At 39.1% G+C, this 18,517-nt stretch overlaps 2 protein-coding genes across 6 annotated transcripts in view; both read left to right on the top strand.

Moving 5' to 3' along the window:
• Positions 1–18,517, top strand: part of LOC149316757 (protocadherin gamma-A6-like) — a 379,402-nt gene that overhangs the window by 53,023 nt on the left and 307,862 nt on the right. Inside the window, exon 1 of one of the 5 annotated variants that reach the window (XM_089516185.1) lies at positions 12,931–15,507. The exons of 3 other annotated variants lie outside the window; for them this stretch is intronic. In XM_089516185.1, coding sequence (XP_089372311.1) covers positions 13,081–15,507 — 2,427 coding nt within the window. In that variant the 5' untranslated portion in view covers positions 12,931–13,080. Of the gene's footprint in view, positions 1–12,930; positions 15,508–18,517 lie in introns of those variants that run through there. One more of the 5 variants, XM_089516199.1, reaches the window with a different exon arrangement.
• LOC149316760 (protocadherin gamma-A6-like) overlaps positions 2,486–18,517 on the top strand; it is a 211,839-nt gene continuing 195,807 nt past the window's right edge. The window contains exon 1 of the mRNA XM_089516223.1: positions 2,486–5,022. Coding sequence (XP_089372349.1) covers positions 2,596–5,022 — 2,427 coding nt within the window. The 5' untranslated portion in view covers positions 2,486–2,595. The remainder of the gene's footprint in view (positions 5,023–18,517) is intronic.

Here is an 18,517-nt window from a genome sequence, read left to right as displayed (position 1 = left end):
TTTGAGCATGATTTTTCTTGCATGGGAAATTACTGCAATGCTCCTGTAGTTACTGCAGTAATCTCTCTCTCTCTCTCTCTCAATTTTTTTTATTGAGATGTATATTGATTGTTTCCAATTTATGGGCCATCATTTTGTTTTCCTTATTTGTTAGCAGATTTTAATTAGAGCTAAAATTGCTTCTGTCTCTATGGATTGTAGCAGTTCTATTGGTATGTCATCAGTTCCTGGTGATTTATTCCTCCCAGTTTCTTTGGGTGCAGCTTTCATTTCACTTTCCAAAATTGTAGGTTCATCTTCTTATCATTCTTCTTCCCATGTGTTATTCATCCTTTCATCTCTTATATACACTTCTTCTGTGTATTGCTTCCATCATCTTTCTATTTCATCTTGGTCATGTTCATCTTCTGATCATAAAGCCTAATCTAACCCAGAGCTTGGAAGTAAAGAATTCTGAGTAATAGAATTGCTTCTAACATTATACTTGTTTCTTTGTAATAAAGATATTAAAAGGTCATGTTTTTAAAGTAATGTAATGAGTGGGAGTTATTTTATTCTTTTGGTGCCACTAGTGACTTTTTCTAGGCTCTTTTAAATTGCTTTTTAAGCATTTGAGATGGTTTAGAGACATATTAAGCAGAATAGTTTCTTGCTTTCTGGCATTCTTTTATGAATCCTAAGGGTTTTTCATTTAAAAAGATAACACACAGTATGAAATTTGTAATAGTAGTGGCAACAACTTACTGTTTATGGCTTTGCAACAAATTACATAGCAAACTGCTTTTTAAAAGTAACTTTGCACATTCTGACCCAGCTTTCTTGAACAACCCAGTATCATTCTTTTCCTGTTCAACAGAATAAGACCTTAAGTTAAAATGATTTATTAAAGTTCAGTTTTTTGATTGATGTTATATAGAAGGACTTCCTGATCTGTAGCTTAGTTTCATTATCATTATGTTGTGCCAGCAAACAATAATATTGCCTTAAATAATGCATTGGAGTTTCGTTCCCACTATCCATAGCCATGTGTTAAATGATATCAGAAGAATGTTACGTAAGATGTATAGAAATGAATAGATGTATGGTACATGCTCAGTTTTTTCTGTTCCAAAATTTTCACATCAAATCCCTTCAGGAAGACATCCCCATCATTCGAGAAAGATGAAAAATGTTAATGATTTGCAAAAAATGTTGTGCACTTATTAGCCATGTTGAAAATATGAGTTCAAAAAGGCTTATTGTCATGTTAATCTATTCAAAGTCTTATCAGTTGAATATGGGATGGGGTTACGTTTACAGTACAGCAGGAAGTAACAAACATCAGGACCCTTTGCTTACAGAATATCACTACTCCTTCTTTCCACTTTCAATCTAAGATGTTCTGCTTGCAATTTGTACACGATCGACTGTAAGGTACTCCTAACACGATGGTTCCCATGAATCACATTCATGAAAAAAATACACTGCTATGGTTAGCTGTGAACAGCTCTGTGGGAAGAAATGGAATATCAGGCAGTGAGAGAATGGACAATGAAGAATGGAAGCATGAAAATACAAGATATGGTATGGGAAATGGAAGATGGCTAACTTTAAAAAGAAGGAGACATATGGAGGTGAGAGTATTTGCAAACTTATAGAGAAAAAGTGTGGGCAGGAGATCTATACTTAGTAGACCAGCAGTCACAGATAAGCATGCTGACCTCCATGTATTAAAATTACATGTATTCTTGCAGTCAACCAGTGTTCTGTTTTATGACTCTAAATTGTCATGTGTCTTCAAGTTATTTCCAACTCATAGTTACACTAAAGCTAACTTATAATGGGATTTTCTTGGCAAGTTTTGTTCAGAGGATGTTTGCCTTTGCCTTCCTCTGAAGCTGGAAAGTGTGACTTGCCCAAGGTCACCCAGTGGATTTCTATGGACAGGGGATTTGAACCATGGTCTCCAGAGTCATAATCCAATGTTCAAACAACATCATGCGGGTTCTCCTCTAAATACTATTAAATATTAAATGACTAAATATTAAATCTCCATGTTTATGTCCCCATTCTTAGTTGTACTCAAATGGGGAAGAGTGATCTTCATTGATTTAATATTTAATATTATTGGGTCATGAAACTAGTTATGGAAAAAAGTTAATCTAATACAGACTCATCTAACAAGGCTCATAGATCATATTCCTCTCTCCTGTCTGGACAAAATATTCATCAGAATTTTTAACAGACTATTTACATTGCAATAAATAAATTAAAGAAAGATAGATAATATTCACCCAAACAATTGCATCTGTAATATTCCAGTGAGGCTTCCACAGTTTTGAGTTGAGCCTCTGGGTGTCACTGTTCACCAATAAGGAAGAAAATTGCAAGGTCCAGGAGTCTAGAATACGATACTGTACACAAGTACATAGGAAAAACCAAGAGATGAGACTGACTGAAACAGCATCGGGAGTGAAGCAGTGGTGCTTTTTACATGGAAAATTGTGTTTTTGGAACTAGAAATGTGAGTAACAGAGGAGGAATACTAAAAAGCAATAATTATTAGGAGAAGAGGGTTTGAACTGGAACCAGAGTCATTTATCCTAGTGTAAAAGAATGGAAGGAACTCAGAGACTGTGGCACTCCAGAGGAGGAAATCTGCAGTGCCTTATTATCTTGGTGTTTGCTTGGAAGGCAGTTTCTGGGCAGCTACACTATTCTATTCCTGAAGAGATGCCAAAAGGCTCTTTTGTGGGGAGTATTACAAAGGACCTGGAAGTGGAGGGGAAGCAGGTTTTGAACCATGGACTACGCATTGTTGCTAGTAAAGGTATGATACAGTATTTTGCTTTGAATGTTAATAGCGGGGATTTACAAATTTCTAAGAAAATAGATAGAGAGGAAATATGTGGAGAGGAAGAGAAATGCATGATAAAGTTCCAGATACTTATTGAAAGTAAATTAAAACTTTATGGTGTTGAAGTGGAAATCACAGATATAAATGATAATGCTCCTCAGTTTCAATCAAAAGAATGGAAAATGAAAATGAGTGAGACAACTAGTCTCACAGAACGATTTATTCTACCTAGAGCGCAAGATCCAGACCTGGGCATAAATTCTGTCCAGCACTATGAACTGATAGGCAGTGATCATTTTTCTCTGATGGTGCAAAGAGGAGAAAATGGTGCCAGACAGCCAGAACTGGTGTTGGAGAAACCACTAGACAGGGAAGAGCAATCAGTCTATGATCTAATTCTAACAGCGACTGATGGAGGTGATCCGATCAAGTCTGGCACATTGCAAATCCATGTTATTGTTCTTGACACAAATGATAATGCACCACTTTTTAGTCAATCTGTGTATGAAGTGAGTGTCGCAGAGAATATTCCCAAATGGTCGACTGTGGCGAAAATAAGGGCCACTGATCTGGATGAAGGAATCAATGGAGAAGTAAAATATTCTTTTCAAGAAACTACACAGAAGATATCCCAAATGTTCCTGTTAAATTCCTCAACTGGCGAAATAATCCTTGTGGGGAGTTTTGACTTCGAGAAATCATCCTTGTATGAATTTGAAGTGCAAGCCACGGATGGAGGAGGCTTGAGTGACAGATCGAAAGTTTTGGTCTTTGTTACAGACATAAATGACAATGCACCAGAATTGACAATGACCTTTGCAATTAGTTCTATTGCTGAGAATACACCAATAGGAACTACACTTGCCATTTTAAACATAGAAGACAGAGATTCAGGACACAATGGGCAGGTTAAATGTTCCATTGCTAGCAACCTTCCATTTCAGCTGAAGAAAACACATGATGAGTTTTACACTTTAGTGACAGAGGGAAGCCTTGACAGGGAAGAAGTGGCAGTGTACAATATTACTGTTACAGCAACTGACGAAGGGACGCCAGCACTCTCTACCTCTGAGATTATTTCATTGCAGGTGTTGGACACAAATGACAACCCTCCAATATTTGTCAAATCAGATTATACCTCTTATCTCCTAGAAAATAATCCAAGAGGAGCTTCCATCTTTTCCCTAAAAGCAAATGATCCAGACTGGGAAGAGAATGCCAGAATATGCTATTCCATCATTGAAGGTCAAATAAATGATTCTCCACTCTCCTCTTACCTATCCATTAACTCTGAGACTGGGGTTGTCTATGCTTTGAACTCCTTTGATTATGAAGAGATCCAGGAGATTCGATTCCAGGTCAAGGCCCAGGATGGGGGCTCCCCATCACTCAGCTCTACTGCTTCAGTGATTCTCTTCATCCTGGATCAGAATGACAATGCTCCAGAAATCCTCTACCCTTCCCCTCCCACCGATGGCTCCACTGGGATAGATCTGGCCCCTCGCTCCTCTGAGCCAGGATACCTGGTCACTAAGGTGGTGGCAGTGGATGCGGATTCTGGCCAGAATGCCTGGCTCTCCTACCAGCTGACCAAGGCCACAGAGCCAGGGCTCTTCACTCTGGGACTCCACACAGGAGAGATCAGGACACTCCGGTTCCTTCTGGAGAAAGATGCCCTCAAGCAAAGCCTGGTGGTCTTAGTGAAGGACAATGGTCAGCCCCCCCTCTCTGCCTCTGTCACAGTCACTGTGGTGCTGGCTGACAGCATCCCTGAAATGCTCTCTGATCTCACCAGCATCTCAGCTCCTGTAGATCCTCCTTCAGATCTCACCTTTTATCTGGTCGTTTCAGTGGCTTTTGTGTCCTGCTTGTTTTTGATGTTTCTGCTTGTGTTAGTTGGCATTAGGCTACACAGATGGAGAAATTCTCAGCTTTGCCACAGTGGAAGTGTGAATTTCAGTGGTGTTCCAGTTTCACAGTTTGTGGGGATTGATGGTGTCCGGGCTTTTCTTCAGTCTTATTGCCATGAGGTTTCTCTGACCACAGGCTCTAGGAAGAGCCAGTTTAATACAGCCAAGGGGAATTCTTCCAACACTTTGACTAATCAGCAGAATTCTGAAGTTAAAGAACCTATCCTATCTAGTGAAGACTTAGATTTGAACAATGGAGATCTAATCATCATCCAGGTGAGCAAATAACCTTAAAGTTAGAGCATCTTACTTTTCCAAAATAGATTTGATTTCATAGCAGAATGGAATATGTATTCACTGTGGTGTTTTTCAAAAATCTGTGACTGTTTCATTTATTCCTTATGTGTGCTGCTCCTCAAATGTCTACCTACCATCAAAATCCCACCCAGTTTAGCACTGCTGCTGTTGTTTTTGCAACTCTTTTTAACAATAATGTCAAATTGCCATTATTATCAATTTTATCCTCCTTATTTGCCTGCTGTCAACCAATGTACAGAATTCCGCAAAGCCTCCTTTCTTCTTCTCTGAGTAGAACACTTAATAGCAATAGCAAGTACATTTCTATACTGCTTATCAGTGCACTTAAACACTCCCTAAGCTGTTTACATGGTGTAAGTAAGCTAATTGCCCCCAACAAGCTGGATACACATTTTAGCGACCTCAAAAGGATGCCAAGCTGAGTCGACCCTGAGCCCCTGGCTGGTATTGAACTCACAACCTTTGGTTTGTGAGTGAGCGGCTGCAGCACAGGCATTGAACCACTGCGCCACTCGCTCATTAGTGTTCTTAGGTTCTCTATTTAAGAACACTAATGAGCATTTTTTTTAAAAAAAGATCATCTTACTTCTAACCTCCTCACCCTTCAGTCCTCTCCATTACACATCCTCTTTCCCAAAAGCCTTCTTTCACTGCTGAACAGTGCAAAAGGATGCTCATGCACCTTAGATTTGTTGCCACCTTGACAGCTTGATGATGATAAGGCTGCTGTTTCTGCTACAAGTAAGTGGATGGTACAAGGGTGGGGAACAGAGAAAAGTCAGGGAAATAAAATCAAGTAGAAGTAACAGTAAAAAAAAAAGGAATTAGATATGCAGGAAAAAAAAATGAAAGAAAAAACAAAACAAGGAAAACAGCTACAAAAGATACAATAGAAGAGAAAGTAAAGGAATTTATTTGAAAGTAAAATGGTAATGAAATAAAGGGAAAAGAAATATAAATTGGAAACTAAGGCAAGGTGATAAAAGGGGAAGTTTTGTAATAATAAAAATAAAAGTACATTACATTTTGTCTCATCTCTTTTCTTTTAGTGCAACTCCCTTGTAACGGACCCCCTCTTAAAAATGGCAGGCGCTTGGGTTTTACTTATCCCACCGCTGCCACCAATTATGTAACGGTTACCCTTCTTTCCTTATTGCTGCCACCAATTTTGTAATGACTACCCTCTTTTTAAGGGTTGGCGGTAGGGTCTTTTCTTTATATAGTAGCGTGGAGCTGAGATGTATGACTGACAAGCTTTTACGTAAGCCAAAATATAAACTTTATTAAACAAAACGGTTGAACATCTCTTTCTTGAACTGAATGATATTATGTAACAGCTAGTTCAGGCACAGGTTACTTAGTTACATTTATATTCATTGACTCGGCTATAGTCACTTCACTTTTCCCCAAGTATTTCTCAATTACATAGGGACTTTTCCGACTCTATTTAGACAAGTCCTTCTCTTAACTCAGCCACCAAGGCTAATCATATCCCACAGGATATCACACTCCAGCCTCTCCCCTTTCTAAAGGTCTGGCAGTGAAACGGTACGGAGCCCTTTTCTCACTCGGACTCTACCCCTAACCGTCCTTCTCGAGCCCTTGAACCCTCCTTCTCAGGATTCCAGCCCCTAACTCCCTCAGTCCTGCAGGAACTCCTGGACCCCAGTCCTCTCTCTCTAAACCCTAACTCTCTGACATTCTAACCCCCAACTGAACCCTCAACTGCCTCCGTTCCAACTCTCCCCAAATGTCAGTTCGGAACCTTCAAAAGTTCCAGCCCACAGGCTATTGGCTGGCCCTCAGCTGCCTTCTGATTGGTCAGCTGGGCGTGCTCTCCGTTACATCCCTTTGAACACACAGAACCTAGCTATTTGCCAAACATTAAAAATGGCACTCCAGCCAAAGGGAGTTGCCATACCCTTGGGTAGCTAGAATATTGTGAATTTTCATATACCTTTGCATGACAGAATGTGAAGATGTCAGAAAGCAGATAGAGAGAACCATCAGGACAAATTTACATATGAATGGTTAGAAATATTTGGGCATGTGCAAACTAACAGAAAACTGATGTTAAGTTATGTAATACTGATAAGCATTATATATGCTAGACAGTGAAAGAGGACTGATACCACTGTGCTTCAATCTTACAATAAACCACATCGCTTTGGAAACGTATAATCCATAGAACTTTAAATGCTAATAGGTTTCTTTTATTGGTTGCATATGTAAGAAAGCTCTATGAAATTCATTAGGTCACCATATATTGACAACTGACTTGAAAGTAACTTGCACAGACACATGTGCAGTTCATTGAAGCTACTTTACAGCACATATATAACAATTTATACAAACTTTGGAAATCAAAAGCTGAAAACTCACTCTGTAAATGAGATTTGGAACTTCAAAATCAAGGTGGAAATTGAATGGGGAGTAACAGAATATAGATATGGTTGAAAAGTAACAGAAAGGTTTCAACCGTATTGGAAATCTAGATAAAAAGATGACAAATAGAATGGTTTTTCACTATGGTTAATACAAGTGTAAATCCTTATAATAAGACTGATGGAATATACAAGTTGGCTTTGTATATCTTTTTAAAAATAAATTATAAAAAGAATGACACACATGCATAGAAAATTTTATGCTTTGTCTAAACTAAACTGAATAAAAAACAAATAATAAGCTGCGAGCAGTGTATATTGTACTCTTAAGTTTGTTGACTCATGGTGATCCTATAGATGAGATATCTCCAAGAACCCTTGTCTTCCACTGCTTTGTTTAGGTCCTGCAGTCTCAAGCCTGTGGCCTCTTTGACTGAGTCTAAACATCTAGCATGTAGTCTTCCTCTTTGTGTACTGCCCTCTACCTTTCCTAGCATCATTGTCTTTTCCAACGATTCATGCCTTCTCATGATGTGGCCAAAGTACGACAGCCTCATTATAGTCATCCTGGCCATCCACAGTATCCTCAGAACTCTTCTCCAGCACCACATCTCAAATGAGTCTCACATCCATACAAGTTGATGGGGAATATGATGGTTTGGACAATCCTCATGGTGTTCATATTTATATCTTTACACTTTAGGATTTTTTCCAGTTCTTTCATAGGTGCTCTTCCCAGTCCTACTCTTCTTCTTCTTTCTTGACTGCAGTCAACATTCTGATCGATATTTCACCTAAAGTGTGAGAACTCTGACTATTTCAATTTTCTCATTATCTAGGATGAATTCTTGTAGATCTTCTGTGGCCATTATTTTTATTTTCTTGATATTCAGCATTAAGCCTACTTTGGCATCTTTCTCCTTGATCCTCTTCAGTAATTGCTCCATGTCTTTGCTGGTTTCTGCTAATAGTATTGTGTCACCTGCATGTCTTAGGTTGCTAACGTTCATTCCTCCCATCTTCACACCTTCTGCCTCTGACTCTAAGCTTGCTTTGTGTACAATATTTTCTGCATACAGTTTGAATAAATAGGGTAATAAAATATAGTCTTACCTGACCCCTTTGCTAATCAGGAATCATTAAGTTTCTTCATATTAATTTCTGATGGCAGCTTCTTGTCCTGAGTAGAGGTTACACATCAGGACAATCAATGGTAGTGACTCTCTTTGAGACCATTCCATAGCTTGTCATGCAGTCAAAGGCTTTGCTGTAGTCAATAAAACTCTTAATAGTTATCAAACATATTTAAATATAGGACTTCATCACATGAGCCTAATTCTCACTGCTATCGCATTAGTAAAAGGAAATGGATACTAACTGGTTTGGGAGCTTTCCTTATTGTGTATTTCTTCACTAGCATGATGGGAGCTATTTCTGCCACTGACAGTCCCCCCACATGCTCTTCTGCACTCCCTGTTAACCCACCTCCTTGCCCTATGCTCTATGCCCTACCCACCATGCCTTTCTTTCCTTTTTTCCCCATTTTTTTAAATTACAAAAATGTACTTATAGCACAGTTCTGGAGTTATGGCAGTGCAGTTTGGTGAAACAAAGGTAAAAGAAAAGAAAAGAAAGTGAAGAAAGAAAAGAAAACTTTGTTTGGAAATACCGAGGGAGGTGAGGAGGAGCCTATTACCACGTGATTGACTAGTCTTGGAACTGCTGCAGGAGGAACCTATTGCACCTGAGGGCTAGTGGCACAGCAGCATGATTGGGAGCTTATGGATGGTTATCTCCATCATGTTCTAAACACACTTCAGAGACACAGCAGTGATGGAGGCAACATTGTGTAATGAGTATCACCAAAGGTGCTATTTTCCCATTTTAATTGCAGTTTAAAAGCCACACGAGACAAGGTCCATAGTTTCTTTTATGCATAGTGTAATTAGCGTCAGTCAAAATCTAGAGGAAAAATAAGATGTTTCTTTCAAAACAAAACAAGTCAGCCATTCAATGGTAAACCCGCAGCTTTCTTATTACATATTGTCAGCTTTAATCTCATTGGAATCAACAAGTATTAAATTAGTCATGATTAATATGTTTCCCTGATTTCAGTGGGGTTTAGCAATAGAAAGAATATTACAAAATGTTCAAAAAATGTGTTTGGAAACTCTGACAGGGAGAATCCTAGACTGATGTGAATCTTTGATTGGGAGTTACTTTGGGATCTGCAGTTTGTGTCTGCACAAAATTTGCATGTTTTTGCACGGGAAAGATCATATTCTCTTCAGAAAATATTTCTATGCAGAAGTATTATTTTCTGTGTGGAAAATGCTGTTATCTCTGCAGAAAATGCTGATTTTTTTGTGCAAAAACATGTAAATATTGCACAAACTAAATCCCCAACTATGCTGTGCAGCAAACAGTGCTCTCTTCACAGACAATATTTCTGCATAGAAATATTATTTTCTGCACAGAAAATGATACTTTCATTTTAAAAATACTGCACATGAATTTTACGCAGAATATTTCCCAACCTGTAAATAGTTCTCACAGCAGGAAGAAAATTACTAAAATTACTCCGTGCATCTTTCAAGAACAAAATTAATGTGAATTAGTCTGCTAATACAATTTGTATCCACATGTTATGAAAAAAGATACTGTGTTGTTCCTGTCCATGCTTCAAGAAATGTGAGTGTGATTGCTCCATGAAGAAGTCTCTGTTTGACCCAGCTTTATTCCCCCACCAAAAATAACATTTATGTTAAGCGTACCATGGGATCTGTGCATCACATATTCCTTTATTTTATTTTATTTTATTTTATTTATTTCCAAGATTTATATCCTGCCTTTCTCCCACACTGGGATTCGTGTATCATGCAAGGAAAGGACTGAGACCTCTTCTTCACTACATGAACTACATTGGTAAACATGGAGTAGAATGGAGGTAGAGATGAGATGACAGATGTTCCACTTCATATAGCAGATCTGGGAGTTTGGTTGGAATCCTAGGGGTCCATGGTTGTATGCTGATAGGTCTGTGCAGCAGTAGAATATGGAATAGCACCACACTGTTGAATATACTGTTGGCTTTTCTCCTCCGCGGGCTTATCATCCACAGATTGGAATTTCCACAGATGGCCCCACCTCATTCTCCTCAATGGCAGCACATGCACACAGCCACACCAGTGCAGTTGTGTGCATGTCATGCTGCCATTGAGGAGATCAGGACTTGAGGTCCTACAGAATTTGCTATCTGCAGGGGGATCTGGAATGGAACCCCGTGGATACAAAGAGCTAACTGTATATGGGAGTCCTTCCCCCTTTGTCTCTCCTCTACTTTTTTCTTTCATTCTTTTTTCAAGTTATTACTGAAACTGAATATGTAGGTATTATAATGTCCTGTTTTTTAAGGCCTAGATACCTCAAAGGCACCAAATCCTATCTGATCTCAGAAGACAAGTAGAGTCATTCCTGATATGTACTTGGATGGGAGATCACCAACAAATATCTAGTTCTGTATGCTATATTTTAGAGGTAGATAACTGGCTAAACCATCTCTGAATATTATGTGTATACACACATTTTGAGGAATTTACAGAGCGTAATAAATACCAAATAACATTTGAGTGAATATACTGATTGGTACATTGTTTGGTAACTGATACAAAATTTCTTTAATTCTACTAGTGGGGAGGATTAAAAGAGGTGTTTTTTCTTATTTAAAAAAGCAGCTCGATATTCTAATGAAAGTAATGGATCCACTCAGGACTACAGTTCTGAGAATAACCCCATTTTGATTCTCTGATGTCTAAGTAATGTTCCATGTATTTGGCAAGTGAGTTGCTCTATCAAATGGAAGATGAGATCTGGAGAGCCTACTGAAAGGAGTTTAAATTGTTGCTGGGTGGAGCTAGGTTGGAATACTGTACAGTCTGGAATTTACTGGGCAGCAATCAACAAGCAGGTGGACATATCACTCTCACGGTGCTTCATGGAGGAGGACTCTTGCAGTGGTTTCTTTGTTCAAGGATAGATATTACTGGTGGTGATGGTGTTTTCCAGAAGGCTCTTGTCCATCTTTCTTGATAAATTAGGAGGGCCCTTCGATGCATTTTTCCCATACACAGGTTGCCCCTGGCAAGTGTCAGTGAATGAATCCTCTCCTTGTAGGCACCCATGTTATGGAGCTCTTTATTGTATAAAAGGTTTCTGCCTTCTCAATGGCATTTCACTCCCTCTCTGCTGAACTGGGGGGTTTTATTGCAGTGTTTTGGGATTTCTGAAGTGGATCTTATTTTAATCTGCAAGATTTGAGACAAATTCAATTTTGTATGTGGAATCCAGATCTATACGCCTAACTCATCACACACACACACACCAAGTTTATGGCAAATTTTTGGAGAGTGGTGAGGAAATATATATATATATATATATATATATATATATATATATATACCTATCTGCTGCAGCTACAACATGTCACTCTTTACAAAGTTTTAGAATGGATCTGGGGCAGTTTCGGGGGAAAGGCCCAGAGGAAAGAGAACATACGTGCTCTGAGGGCAACATGGAAGATACTTTCCTGTGGTGGTGAAACACTATGCATCTGTTGTGGAAATGCTGCAAGTCCACAGAAAGGGCAGCTCACAGTCTGGTCACACGAACTGTACAAGTTATTGAACTATTCCCAGACAGTCCTCAACCACTGAAGGATCAAATCATGAAAAAATACACAGCTATGGTTACCTATGGAGATTACAAAAGTTAGAAATTGATATGTCAAAAGGAAAAAGGTGGGCAATGAAGACTGGAGGCTGGAAATTACTGACTGTGGTGTGATAAATGGAAGGTGGTTAACCATAAGAAGAAGGAGTGGATGGAAGACAGGGTCTTTGCAAACATATGAAGACGTAGGAGAAGTAGGCCAGCAGACACAAATGATCATGCTTACCTCAATTTGTTACAACTGCATGTATTCTTACCCCATCAGTGCTTTATTTCATGTCTCTAAATACTATTAGATATTAAATTACTGAATATCACCTTTGTTACCATGTTTATATCCCCAGTCATAGTTGTGAGGAGGGGTGATATTCATTCATTTAACATTTAATATTGTTTAAACATGAGACTACCCATGGAAAAATAGTTAATCTACTGAACCCTTAAAATGTGTCTTCTGAAGACAAAGAAAGAATAAGGTTAATGGATCATATTTTTCTTTCCTTTCTGAACAAAATATTAATCAAAACTATTATCAAACTATTTATATTGCAAGAAATAAGTTGAAGAAAGATAACATTCACCCAAGCAACTATATCTTTAATATTCCAATGAGATTTTCACAGTTTTGAGTTGAGCCTCTGGGTGTCGCTGTTCACCAACAAGGAAGAAAATTGTAAGGTCCAGAAGTCTAGAATAGGATATTTTACTCAAGCACACAGAAAAACTGAAACAAGGCTGGCTGAAACAGCAGCGGTAGGAAGGCAGTAACACATTTTACACAGAAACAAACTGGCTATGGAATTTCTCAAACTGGAAACAAGAACAACAGAAAGGGAATATTAGAAACCAAGAATTATAAGGAGAAGATATTTTGAATTGGAACTAGGTTACCTACTTTATAAAAATGGAAGAAACTCAGAAGCCATGGAGTTGCAAAAGAAGAATCCTGCAATGCCTTCTTTTCATGGTGTTTGCTTGGAAGGCAGTTTCTGGGCAGATCCACTATTCCATTCCAGAAGAGATGCAGAAAGGCTCCTTTGTGGGGAATATTGTGAAGGACCTAGGAATGGATGGAAAACAACTTTCAAACAACGGACTCCGCATTGTTGCTAGTAAAGGTATGACTCAGTATTTTGTTTTGAATGTTAACAGTGGACACTTACAAATTTCTGAAAGAATAGACAGAGAAAAAATTTGTGGAGAGGCAGAGAAATGCATGCTAAAGTTGCAGGTTCTTGTTGAAAGTAAATTAAAACTTTATGGTGTTGAAGTGGAAATCATGGACATCAATGACAATACTCCGCAATTTCAAACAAAAGAATGGAAAATTGAAATTCCTGAGACAGCAATACCCACAGATCGATTTCTTCTACCCAGAGCTCAAGATCCAGATCTAGGAATAAATTCTATTCAGAGCTACCAGCTCACAGGCAGCAATCATTTTTCTTTGGATATACAAAGAGGAGAAAATGGTGTCAGGCTTGCTGAGCTAGTGTTAGACAAACGTCTAGACAGAGAGGAGCAACCAATTTATGATCTTATTCTGACTGCTACTGATGGGGGTGATCCAGTGAAGTCTGCCATGGTAGAAATCCAAATAATTGTTCTAGACACAAATGACAATGCACCAGTCTTCAGCCAATCAGTCTATGAGGTGAGTGTCAAGGAGAACATTCCTAAATGGTCCACTGTGGCTACAGTAAGGGCCACTGATCTGGATGAAGGTATAAATGGAGAAGTGAAATATTCTTTCCAAGAAATCACAAAACTGGGTTCCAATATTTTTCGGTTGAATTCCACAACAGGAGAAATCATCCTTGTGGGAAACCTTGACTATGAGGAATCATCTTTGTATGAATTTGAGGTTCAAGCCATGGATGGAGGTGGCCTAAGAGACAGGTCACAATGTTTGATCTTTGTTACTGACATAAATGACAATGCACCTGAATTAGTGATGACCTTTGCAATAAGTTCTCTTCCTGAAAATTCAGCCACCGGAACTACTCTTGCGATTTTAAACGTAAGAGACAGAGATTCAGGAGAGAATGGACTGGTTACATGTTCAATTCCGAGCAGTCTTCCATTTCAACTGAAGAAAACACAAGATGATTTTTATACTTTAGTGACAGAGAAAAGCCTTGACAGGGAAACAATGGCAGTTTACAATATTACTATTACAGCAACAGATGAAGGGACTCCAAGACTCTCTACCTCTGAGATTATTTCACTGAAGGTTCTAGACACAAATGACAACCCTCCAATATTTGTGAAATCAGCGTACACCTCTTATCTCCTAGAAAATAATCCAAGAGGTGCTTCTATCTTTTCACTAATAGCAAAAGATCTGGACTGGGAAGAGAATGCCAGAATAAGCTATTCCATCATTGAAGGTCAAATAGGGGAGTCTCTCCTCTCCTCTTACCTATCCATTAACTCAGAGACTGGGGTTGTCTATGCCTTGAGCTCCTTTGATTATGAAGAGATCCAGGAGATTCAGTTCCAGGTCAAGGCCCAGGATGGGGGATCCCCACCACTCAGCTCCAGTGTCACAGTCACCCTATTCATCATGGATCAGAATGACAATGCTCCGGAAATCCTCTATCCCTCCCCTCCCACCGATGGCTCCACTGGGATAGAGCTGGCCCCTCACTCCTCTGATCCAGGATACCTGGTCACTAAGGTGGTGGCAGTGGATGCGGATTCTGGCCAGAATTCCTGGCTCTCCTACCAGCTGACCAAGGCCACAGAGCCAGGGCTCTTCACTCTGGGACTCCACACTGGAGAGATCAGGACAGCCCGCTTCTTTCTGGAGAAAGATGCCCTCAAGCAAAGCCTGGTGGTCTTGGTGAAGGACAATGGGCAGCCCCCTTTGTCTGCCTCTGTGACGGTTACCGTGGTGCTGGCTGACAGCATCCCAGACATGCTCTCAGATCTGATCAGCATCTCAACTCCTGTAGATCCCCCTTCAGATCTCACCTTCTACCTGGTTGTTGCAGTGGCTTTTGTCTCCTGCTTGTTCTTGACCTTTCTCCTTGTGTTACTGACCATTAAGCTGTACAGGTGGAGAAATTCACACCTGTCTCATTCAGGGAGTATTAATTTCAGTGGTGTTCCAGTTTCACAGTTTGTGGGGATCGATGGAGTCCGGACCTTTCTTCAGTCTTATTGCCATGAGGTTTCCCTAACAACAGATTCCCGGAAGAGCCAGTTTAATTCTTCCAAGCCAAATCATTCTAATATCTTGACCAATCAGCAGGATTCTGAAGTTAAGGATCCTATCCTATCAAATGAAGACTCAGATTTGAACAGTGGAGATTTAATCATCATTCAGGTGAGCAAACATTTTAATTAGTCAAATTTACCTTGGATCAACTGTGCTCTTAGTCATCTGAAAAGAAACATTACATATTTGTACTTTTCCTTGATATCTGTATTCATTGCAGAAAGTAATTCCATTATGTTTGTGCATTAGTGCTTTTCAAAACTCTATCATTGTTGAAACTGTTCTTTTCTGTGGTCCCCAGTAGTCTACCTAGCCCAAATAACCATTACATTTAACATTGCTGCTGCCATTTCTGTAATTGAATGTAACACCACTAAATAGCTATTGTTACCACTTTTCCCCTTCTGATCAGCCCACATCTCATGGGGAACAAAGCAATGTTAGAGATATTTCCTCCTCCACTATTGTTTTTATAGAACCACTGAGAAACACTGCTTAGCATTGTTGCCTTCCCTCTCATATTCCTAGTCTTCAGTCCTCTCCATTCTGTTTCCACTCCTCCAGAAACTCTGTTTTGCTCTCTTCCAGTGCTATGTAGTTTAGGAGGTCACTCTGTTATCTTGTCTCCTGCCATTTTGACAGCTGGCTATGGTGACCATGAGCCTGCTTCTCCTTCTCATGCAACATATAATTGTATCAAATGAGTGGGAAACTAAAGAAGAAAAACTAAATTGAAATAAGGGGGGCAAGTAAAAGTAGTCATAGGGAAATAAAAATGAAATTGAAACTTGAGTAAAATAATAAAAAGTTAAAAAGTTGTAATAAAACTGAAAATCATGGGATTAAATCAAAAGTACAGGAAACTGAAGTACTAAGGAAATCAAAGGAAAGGAAAATAAATATAAACTGAAAAAGCAGGCAAAGCAATGAACTGGAACTGATAATATAGTATAATAGCAAGAAAAATGAAGTTGCATTCCATTTTGCCCAGCATGAAAATTGGCCCTTGGCTCAAAAGAAATTGCCTCATTCCTGGGATATAACGTCCAGGATTTTCTTGTATTTTTGTATGACTAATATGGAAAAACTACAGGATAAATCTACAGGGAAATGTATGGAAACATTTGGAAGAATGCAACAGACATAAAAATCATTAAATTATGTAGCACTGATAATAAAGAAACTGATATCCCTGCTGGTTGCATCATGCAACAATCCACATCGTCTTACACAAAAATAATACAAAACATTTCAAATGAATCCATATTGTTCTAAAATTAATGTGGTTTGTGCATGTGCAGTTCATTGAGCTATGTTCCTTTTGGATGGCCATAGCTATTTCGGCAAACCTTAGAACTCAAAAACAGAACTTTGTGGATCACCATTCAGTAAATGAGGCCAGATAAAATGGAACTTCAAAATCTAGATGGAAATTGAAAAGGGGATGACATACATATATTGAAAGAAAATTGAAATGGATTATTACAGGGTTGGACAATTTGTGAGAGTTAGAGATCAGTTCCCCTACCCTTCAACAGACACTGAAACAGACTTCCGTTGGCCATATCCTGCCCAAAATTGATGTCATATCACTTCCAGTTACCATTTTGACATGGTATGACTGAAGAAGAAAGTATAGCGGCACTTTTATGGACTTTGGTAGTGAGGGATTTTTGTTGTTGTTGTTGTTGTTGTTGTTGTTGTTACAGATGTATGTTTTTGAACACCTGGGGTGTTATGGGTGTGGCTTGGGGATAAAGAAGGCCTGGAAATTGCAGCAGAAAACCTTAGGTGAGAGGTTTCTGGAGATTCAGTGAAACAGACAGGGGCTTCAGGGGCAACAAAAATAGGGCCTATGGACCATATGAGGCCCACAGCCCATGAGCCATGGCCCACACTTTCCCTGCCCATGTGCCTGGAATTCCAGACAGGTGCTGAATAGAATTATTTTTCATTATTGTTAATACAAATGTAAAGTCTCTTAATAAGAGCAATGGAATATGCAAGGATATTGGCTTTGTTTATTTGTGTTTGATACATAGACATAATCAATTTTGTGCTCTGTCTAGGCTAAACTGAGGGTCGGAGTAGATGGGCAGGAAAACTCAATCCTGCTCTTTCCAATTGTGGGTTGAAACTGCACTGTCTGGCCAAATATCCAGACAGCAGACCATGCGGTGAGGCATGAAGCTGCCCTGTTAGGTAATTTTTTTGTTGCCTCCCCACCATGCATGCATACCGTCAGACAAACACAATGCTCGTGCTCTCCAGGTACCTCCCACATCTGCCCAGATGCCATCTCATTGCATGATCGCCCTTTTGATTAGTCACACAGACATAGGTGTGATGCTTTGCTGGTACAGGGCATTGGTGCATTGGTGTGCAAGAGATACATTGGCAAAACACAATCATGGAGGCCTCCCATACCCATGCTCCCCTTTTGGACTGTTTGGTTTGTGCATGTTGCAATTATATCCATTAGAGTTGTTGCACTTTCATTTTTTGGTTTTGCTGCAGCCTCGCACTAGCATCAGGCTGTTTATATGCCGGCTTAAAGATGTACATTTTCTGAGCTAAGTCAATGTATCCCAGCTTCTTTTTGCTCAAGTTTTTAGCCCCAGAGTGAGTATCATACAAACACCCTGACATGACAGAGGTTGGAAGCACGTTTATTTTATTTTTCACCCCTGGATGAAAGACAGTAATGAGTATTTTCAACCTATGGATGCTTGAGTCCATGGATAAAGTATCCATAGATATGGAGGGCTGAACTCATGATAAAGCACTTGAAAACATAGTGTAGAATAGATGTGAACATGGATCTAAGGATAGTCCATCTCTTATTTGGCTAGGGGAGGGACCAGTGTTAATACAGAGATACAAAATAAACAAAGAAAAATATAACATTGATAGAGATAAACATATATTTTTAACAAGATAGATAGCCAAAAACAACACATCTTTAAACCCATTCACTGAACAGCTTTAAAGCAAGGAAAGAAAATATCCTTATGTGACTGAAAATTCTTTACATAGTGAAGTAAAATGCAATGCAGAACTATAACAAAAACTATCAGTTCCCTATCTGGACTGAGAGTGTCACTGTTGGACAACAAAG

Source organism: Sceloporus occidentalis, unplaced genomic scaffold, assembly GCF_023333645.1.
Source record: "Sceloporus occidentalis isolate IW3139 unplaced genomic scaffold, rSceOcc1.0.p SCAF_3, whole genome shotgun sequence".
NCBI lineage: Eukaryota > Metazoa > Chordata > Lepidosauria > Squamata > Phrynosomatidae > Sceloporus > Sceloporus occidentalis.
Note: the sequence above shows the minus strand (reverse complement) of the source record. Positions and strands in the feature narration are given on the sequence as shown.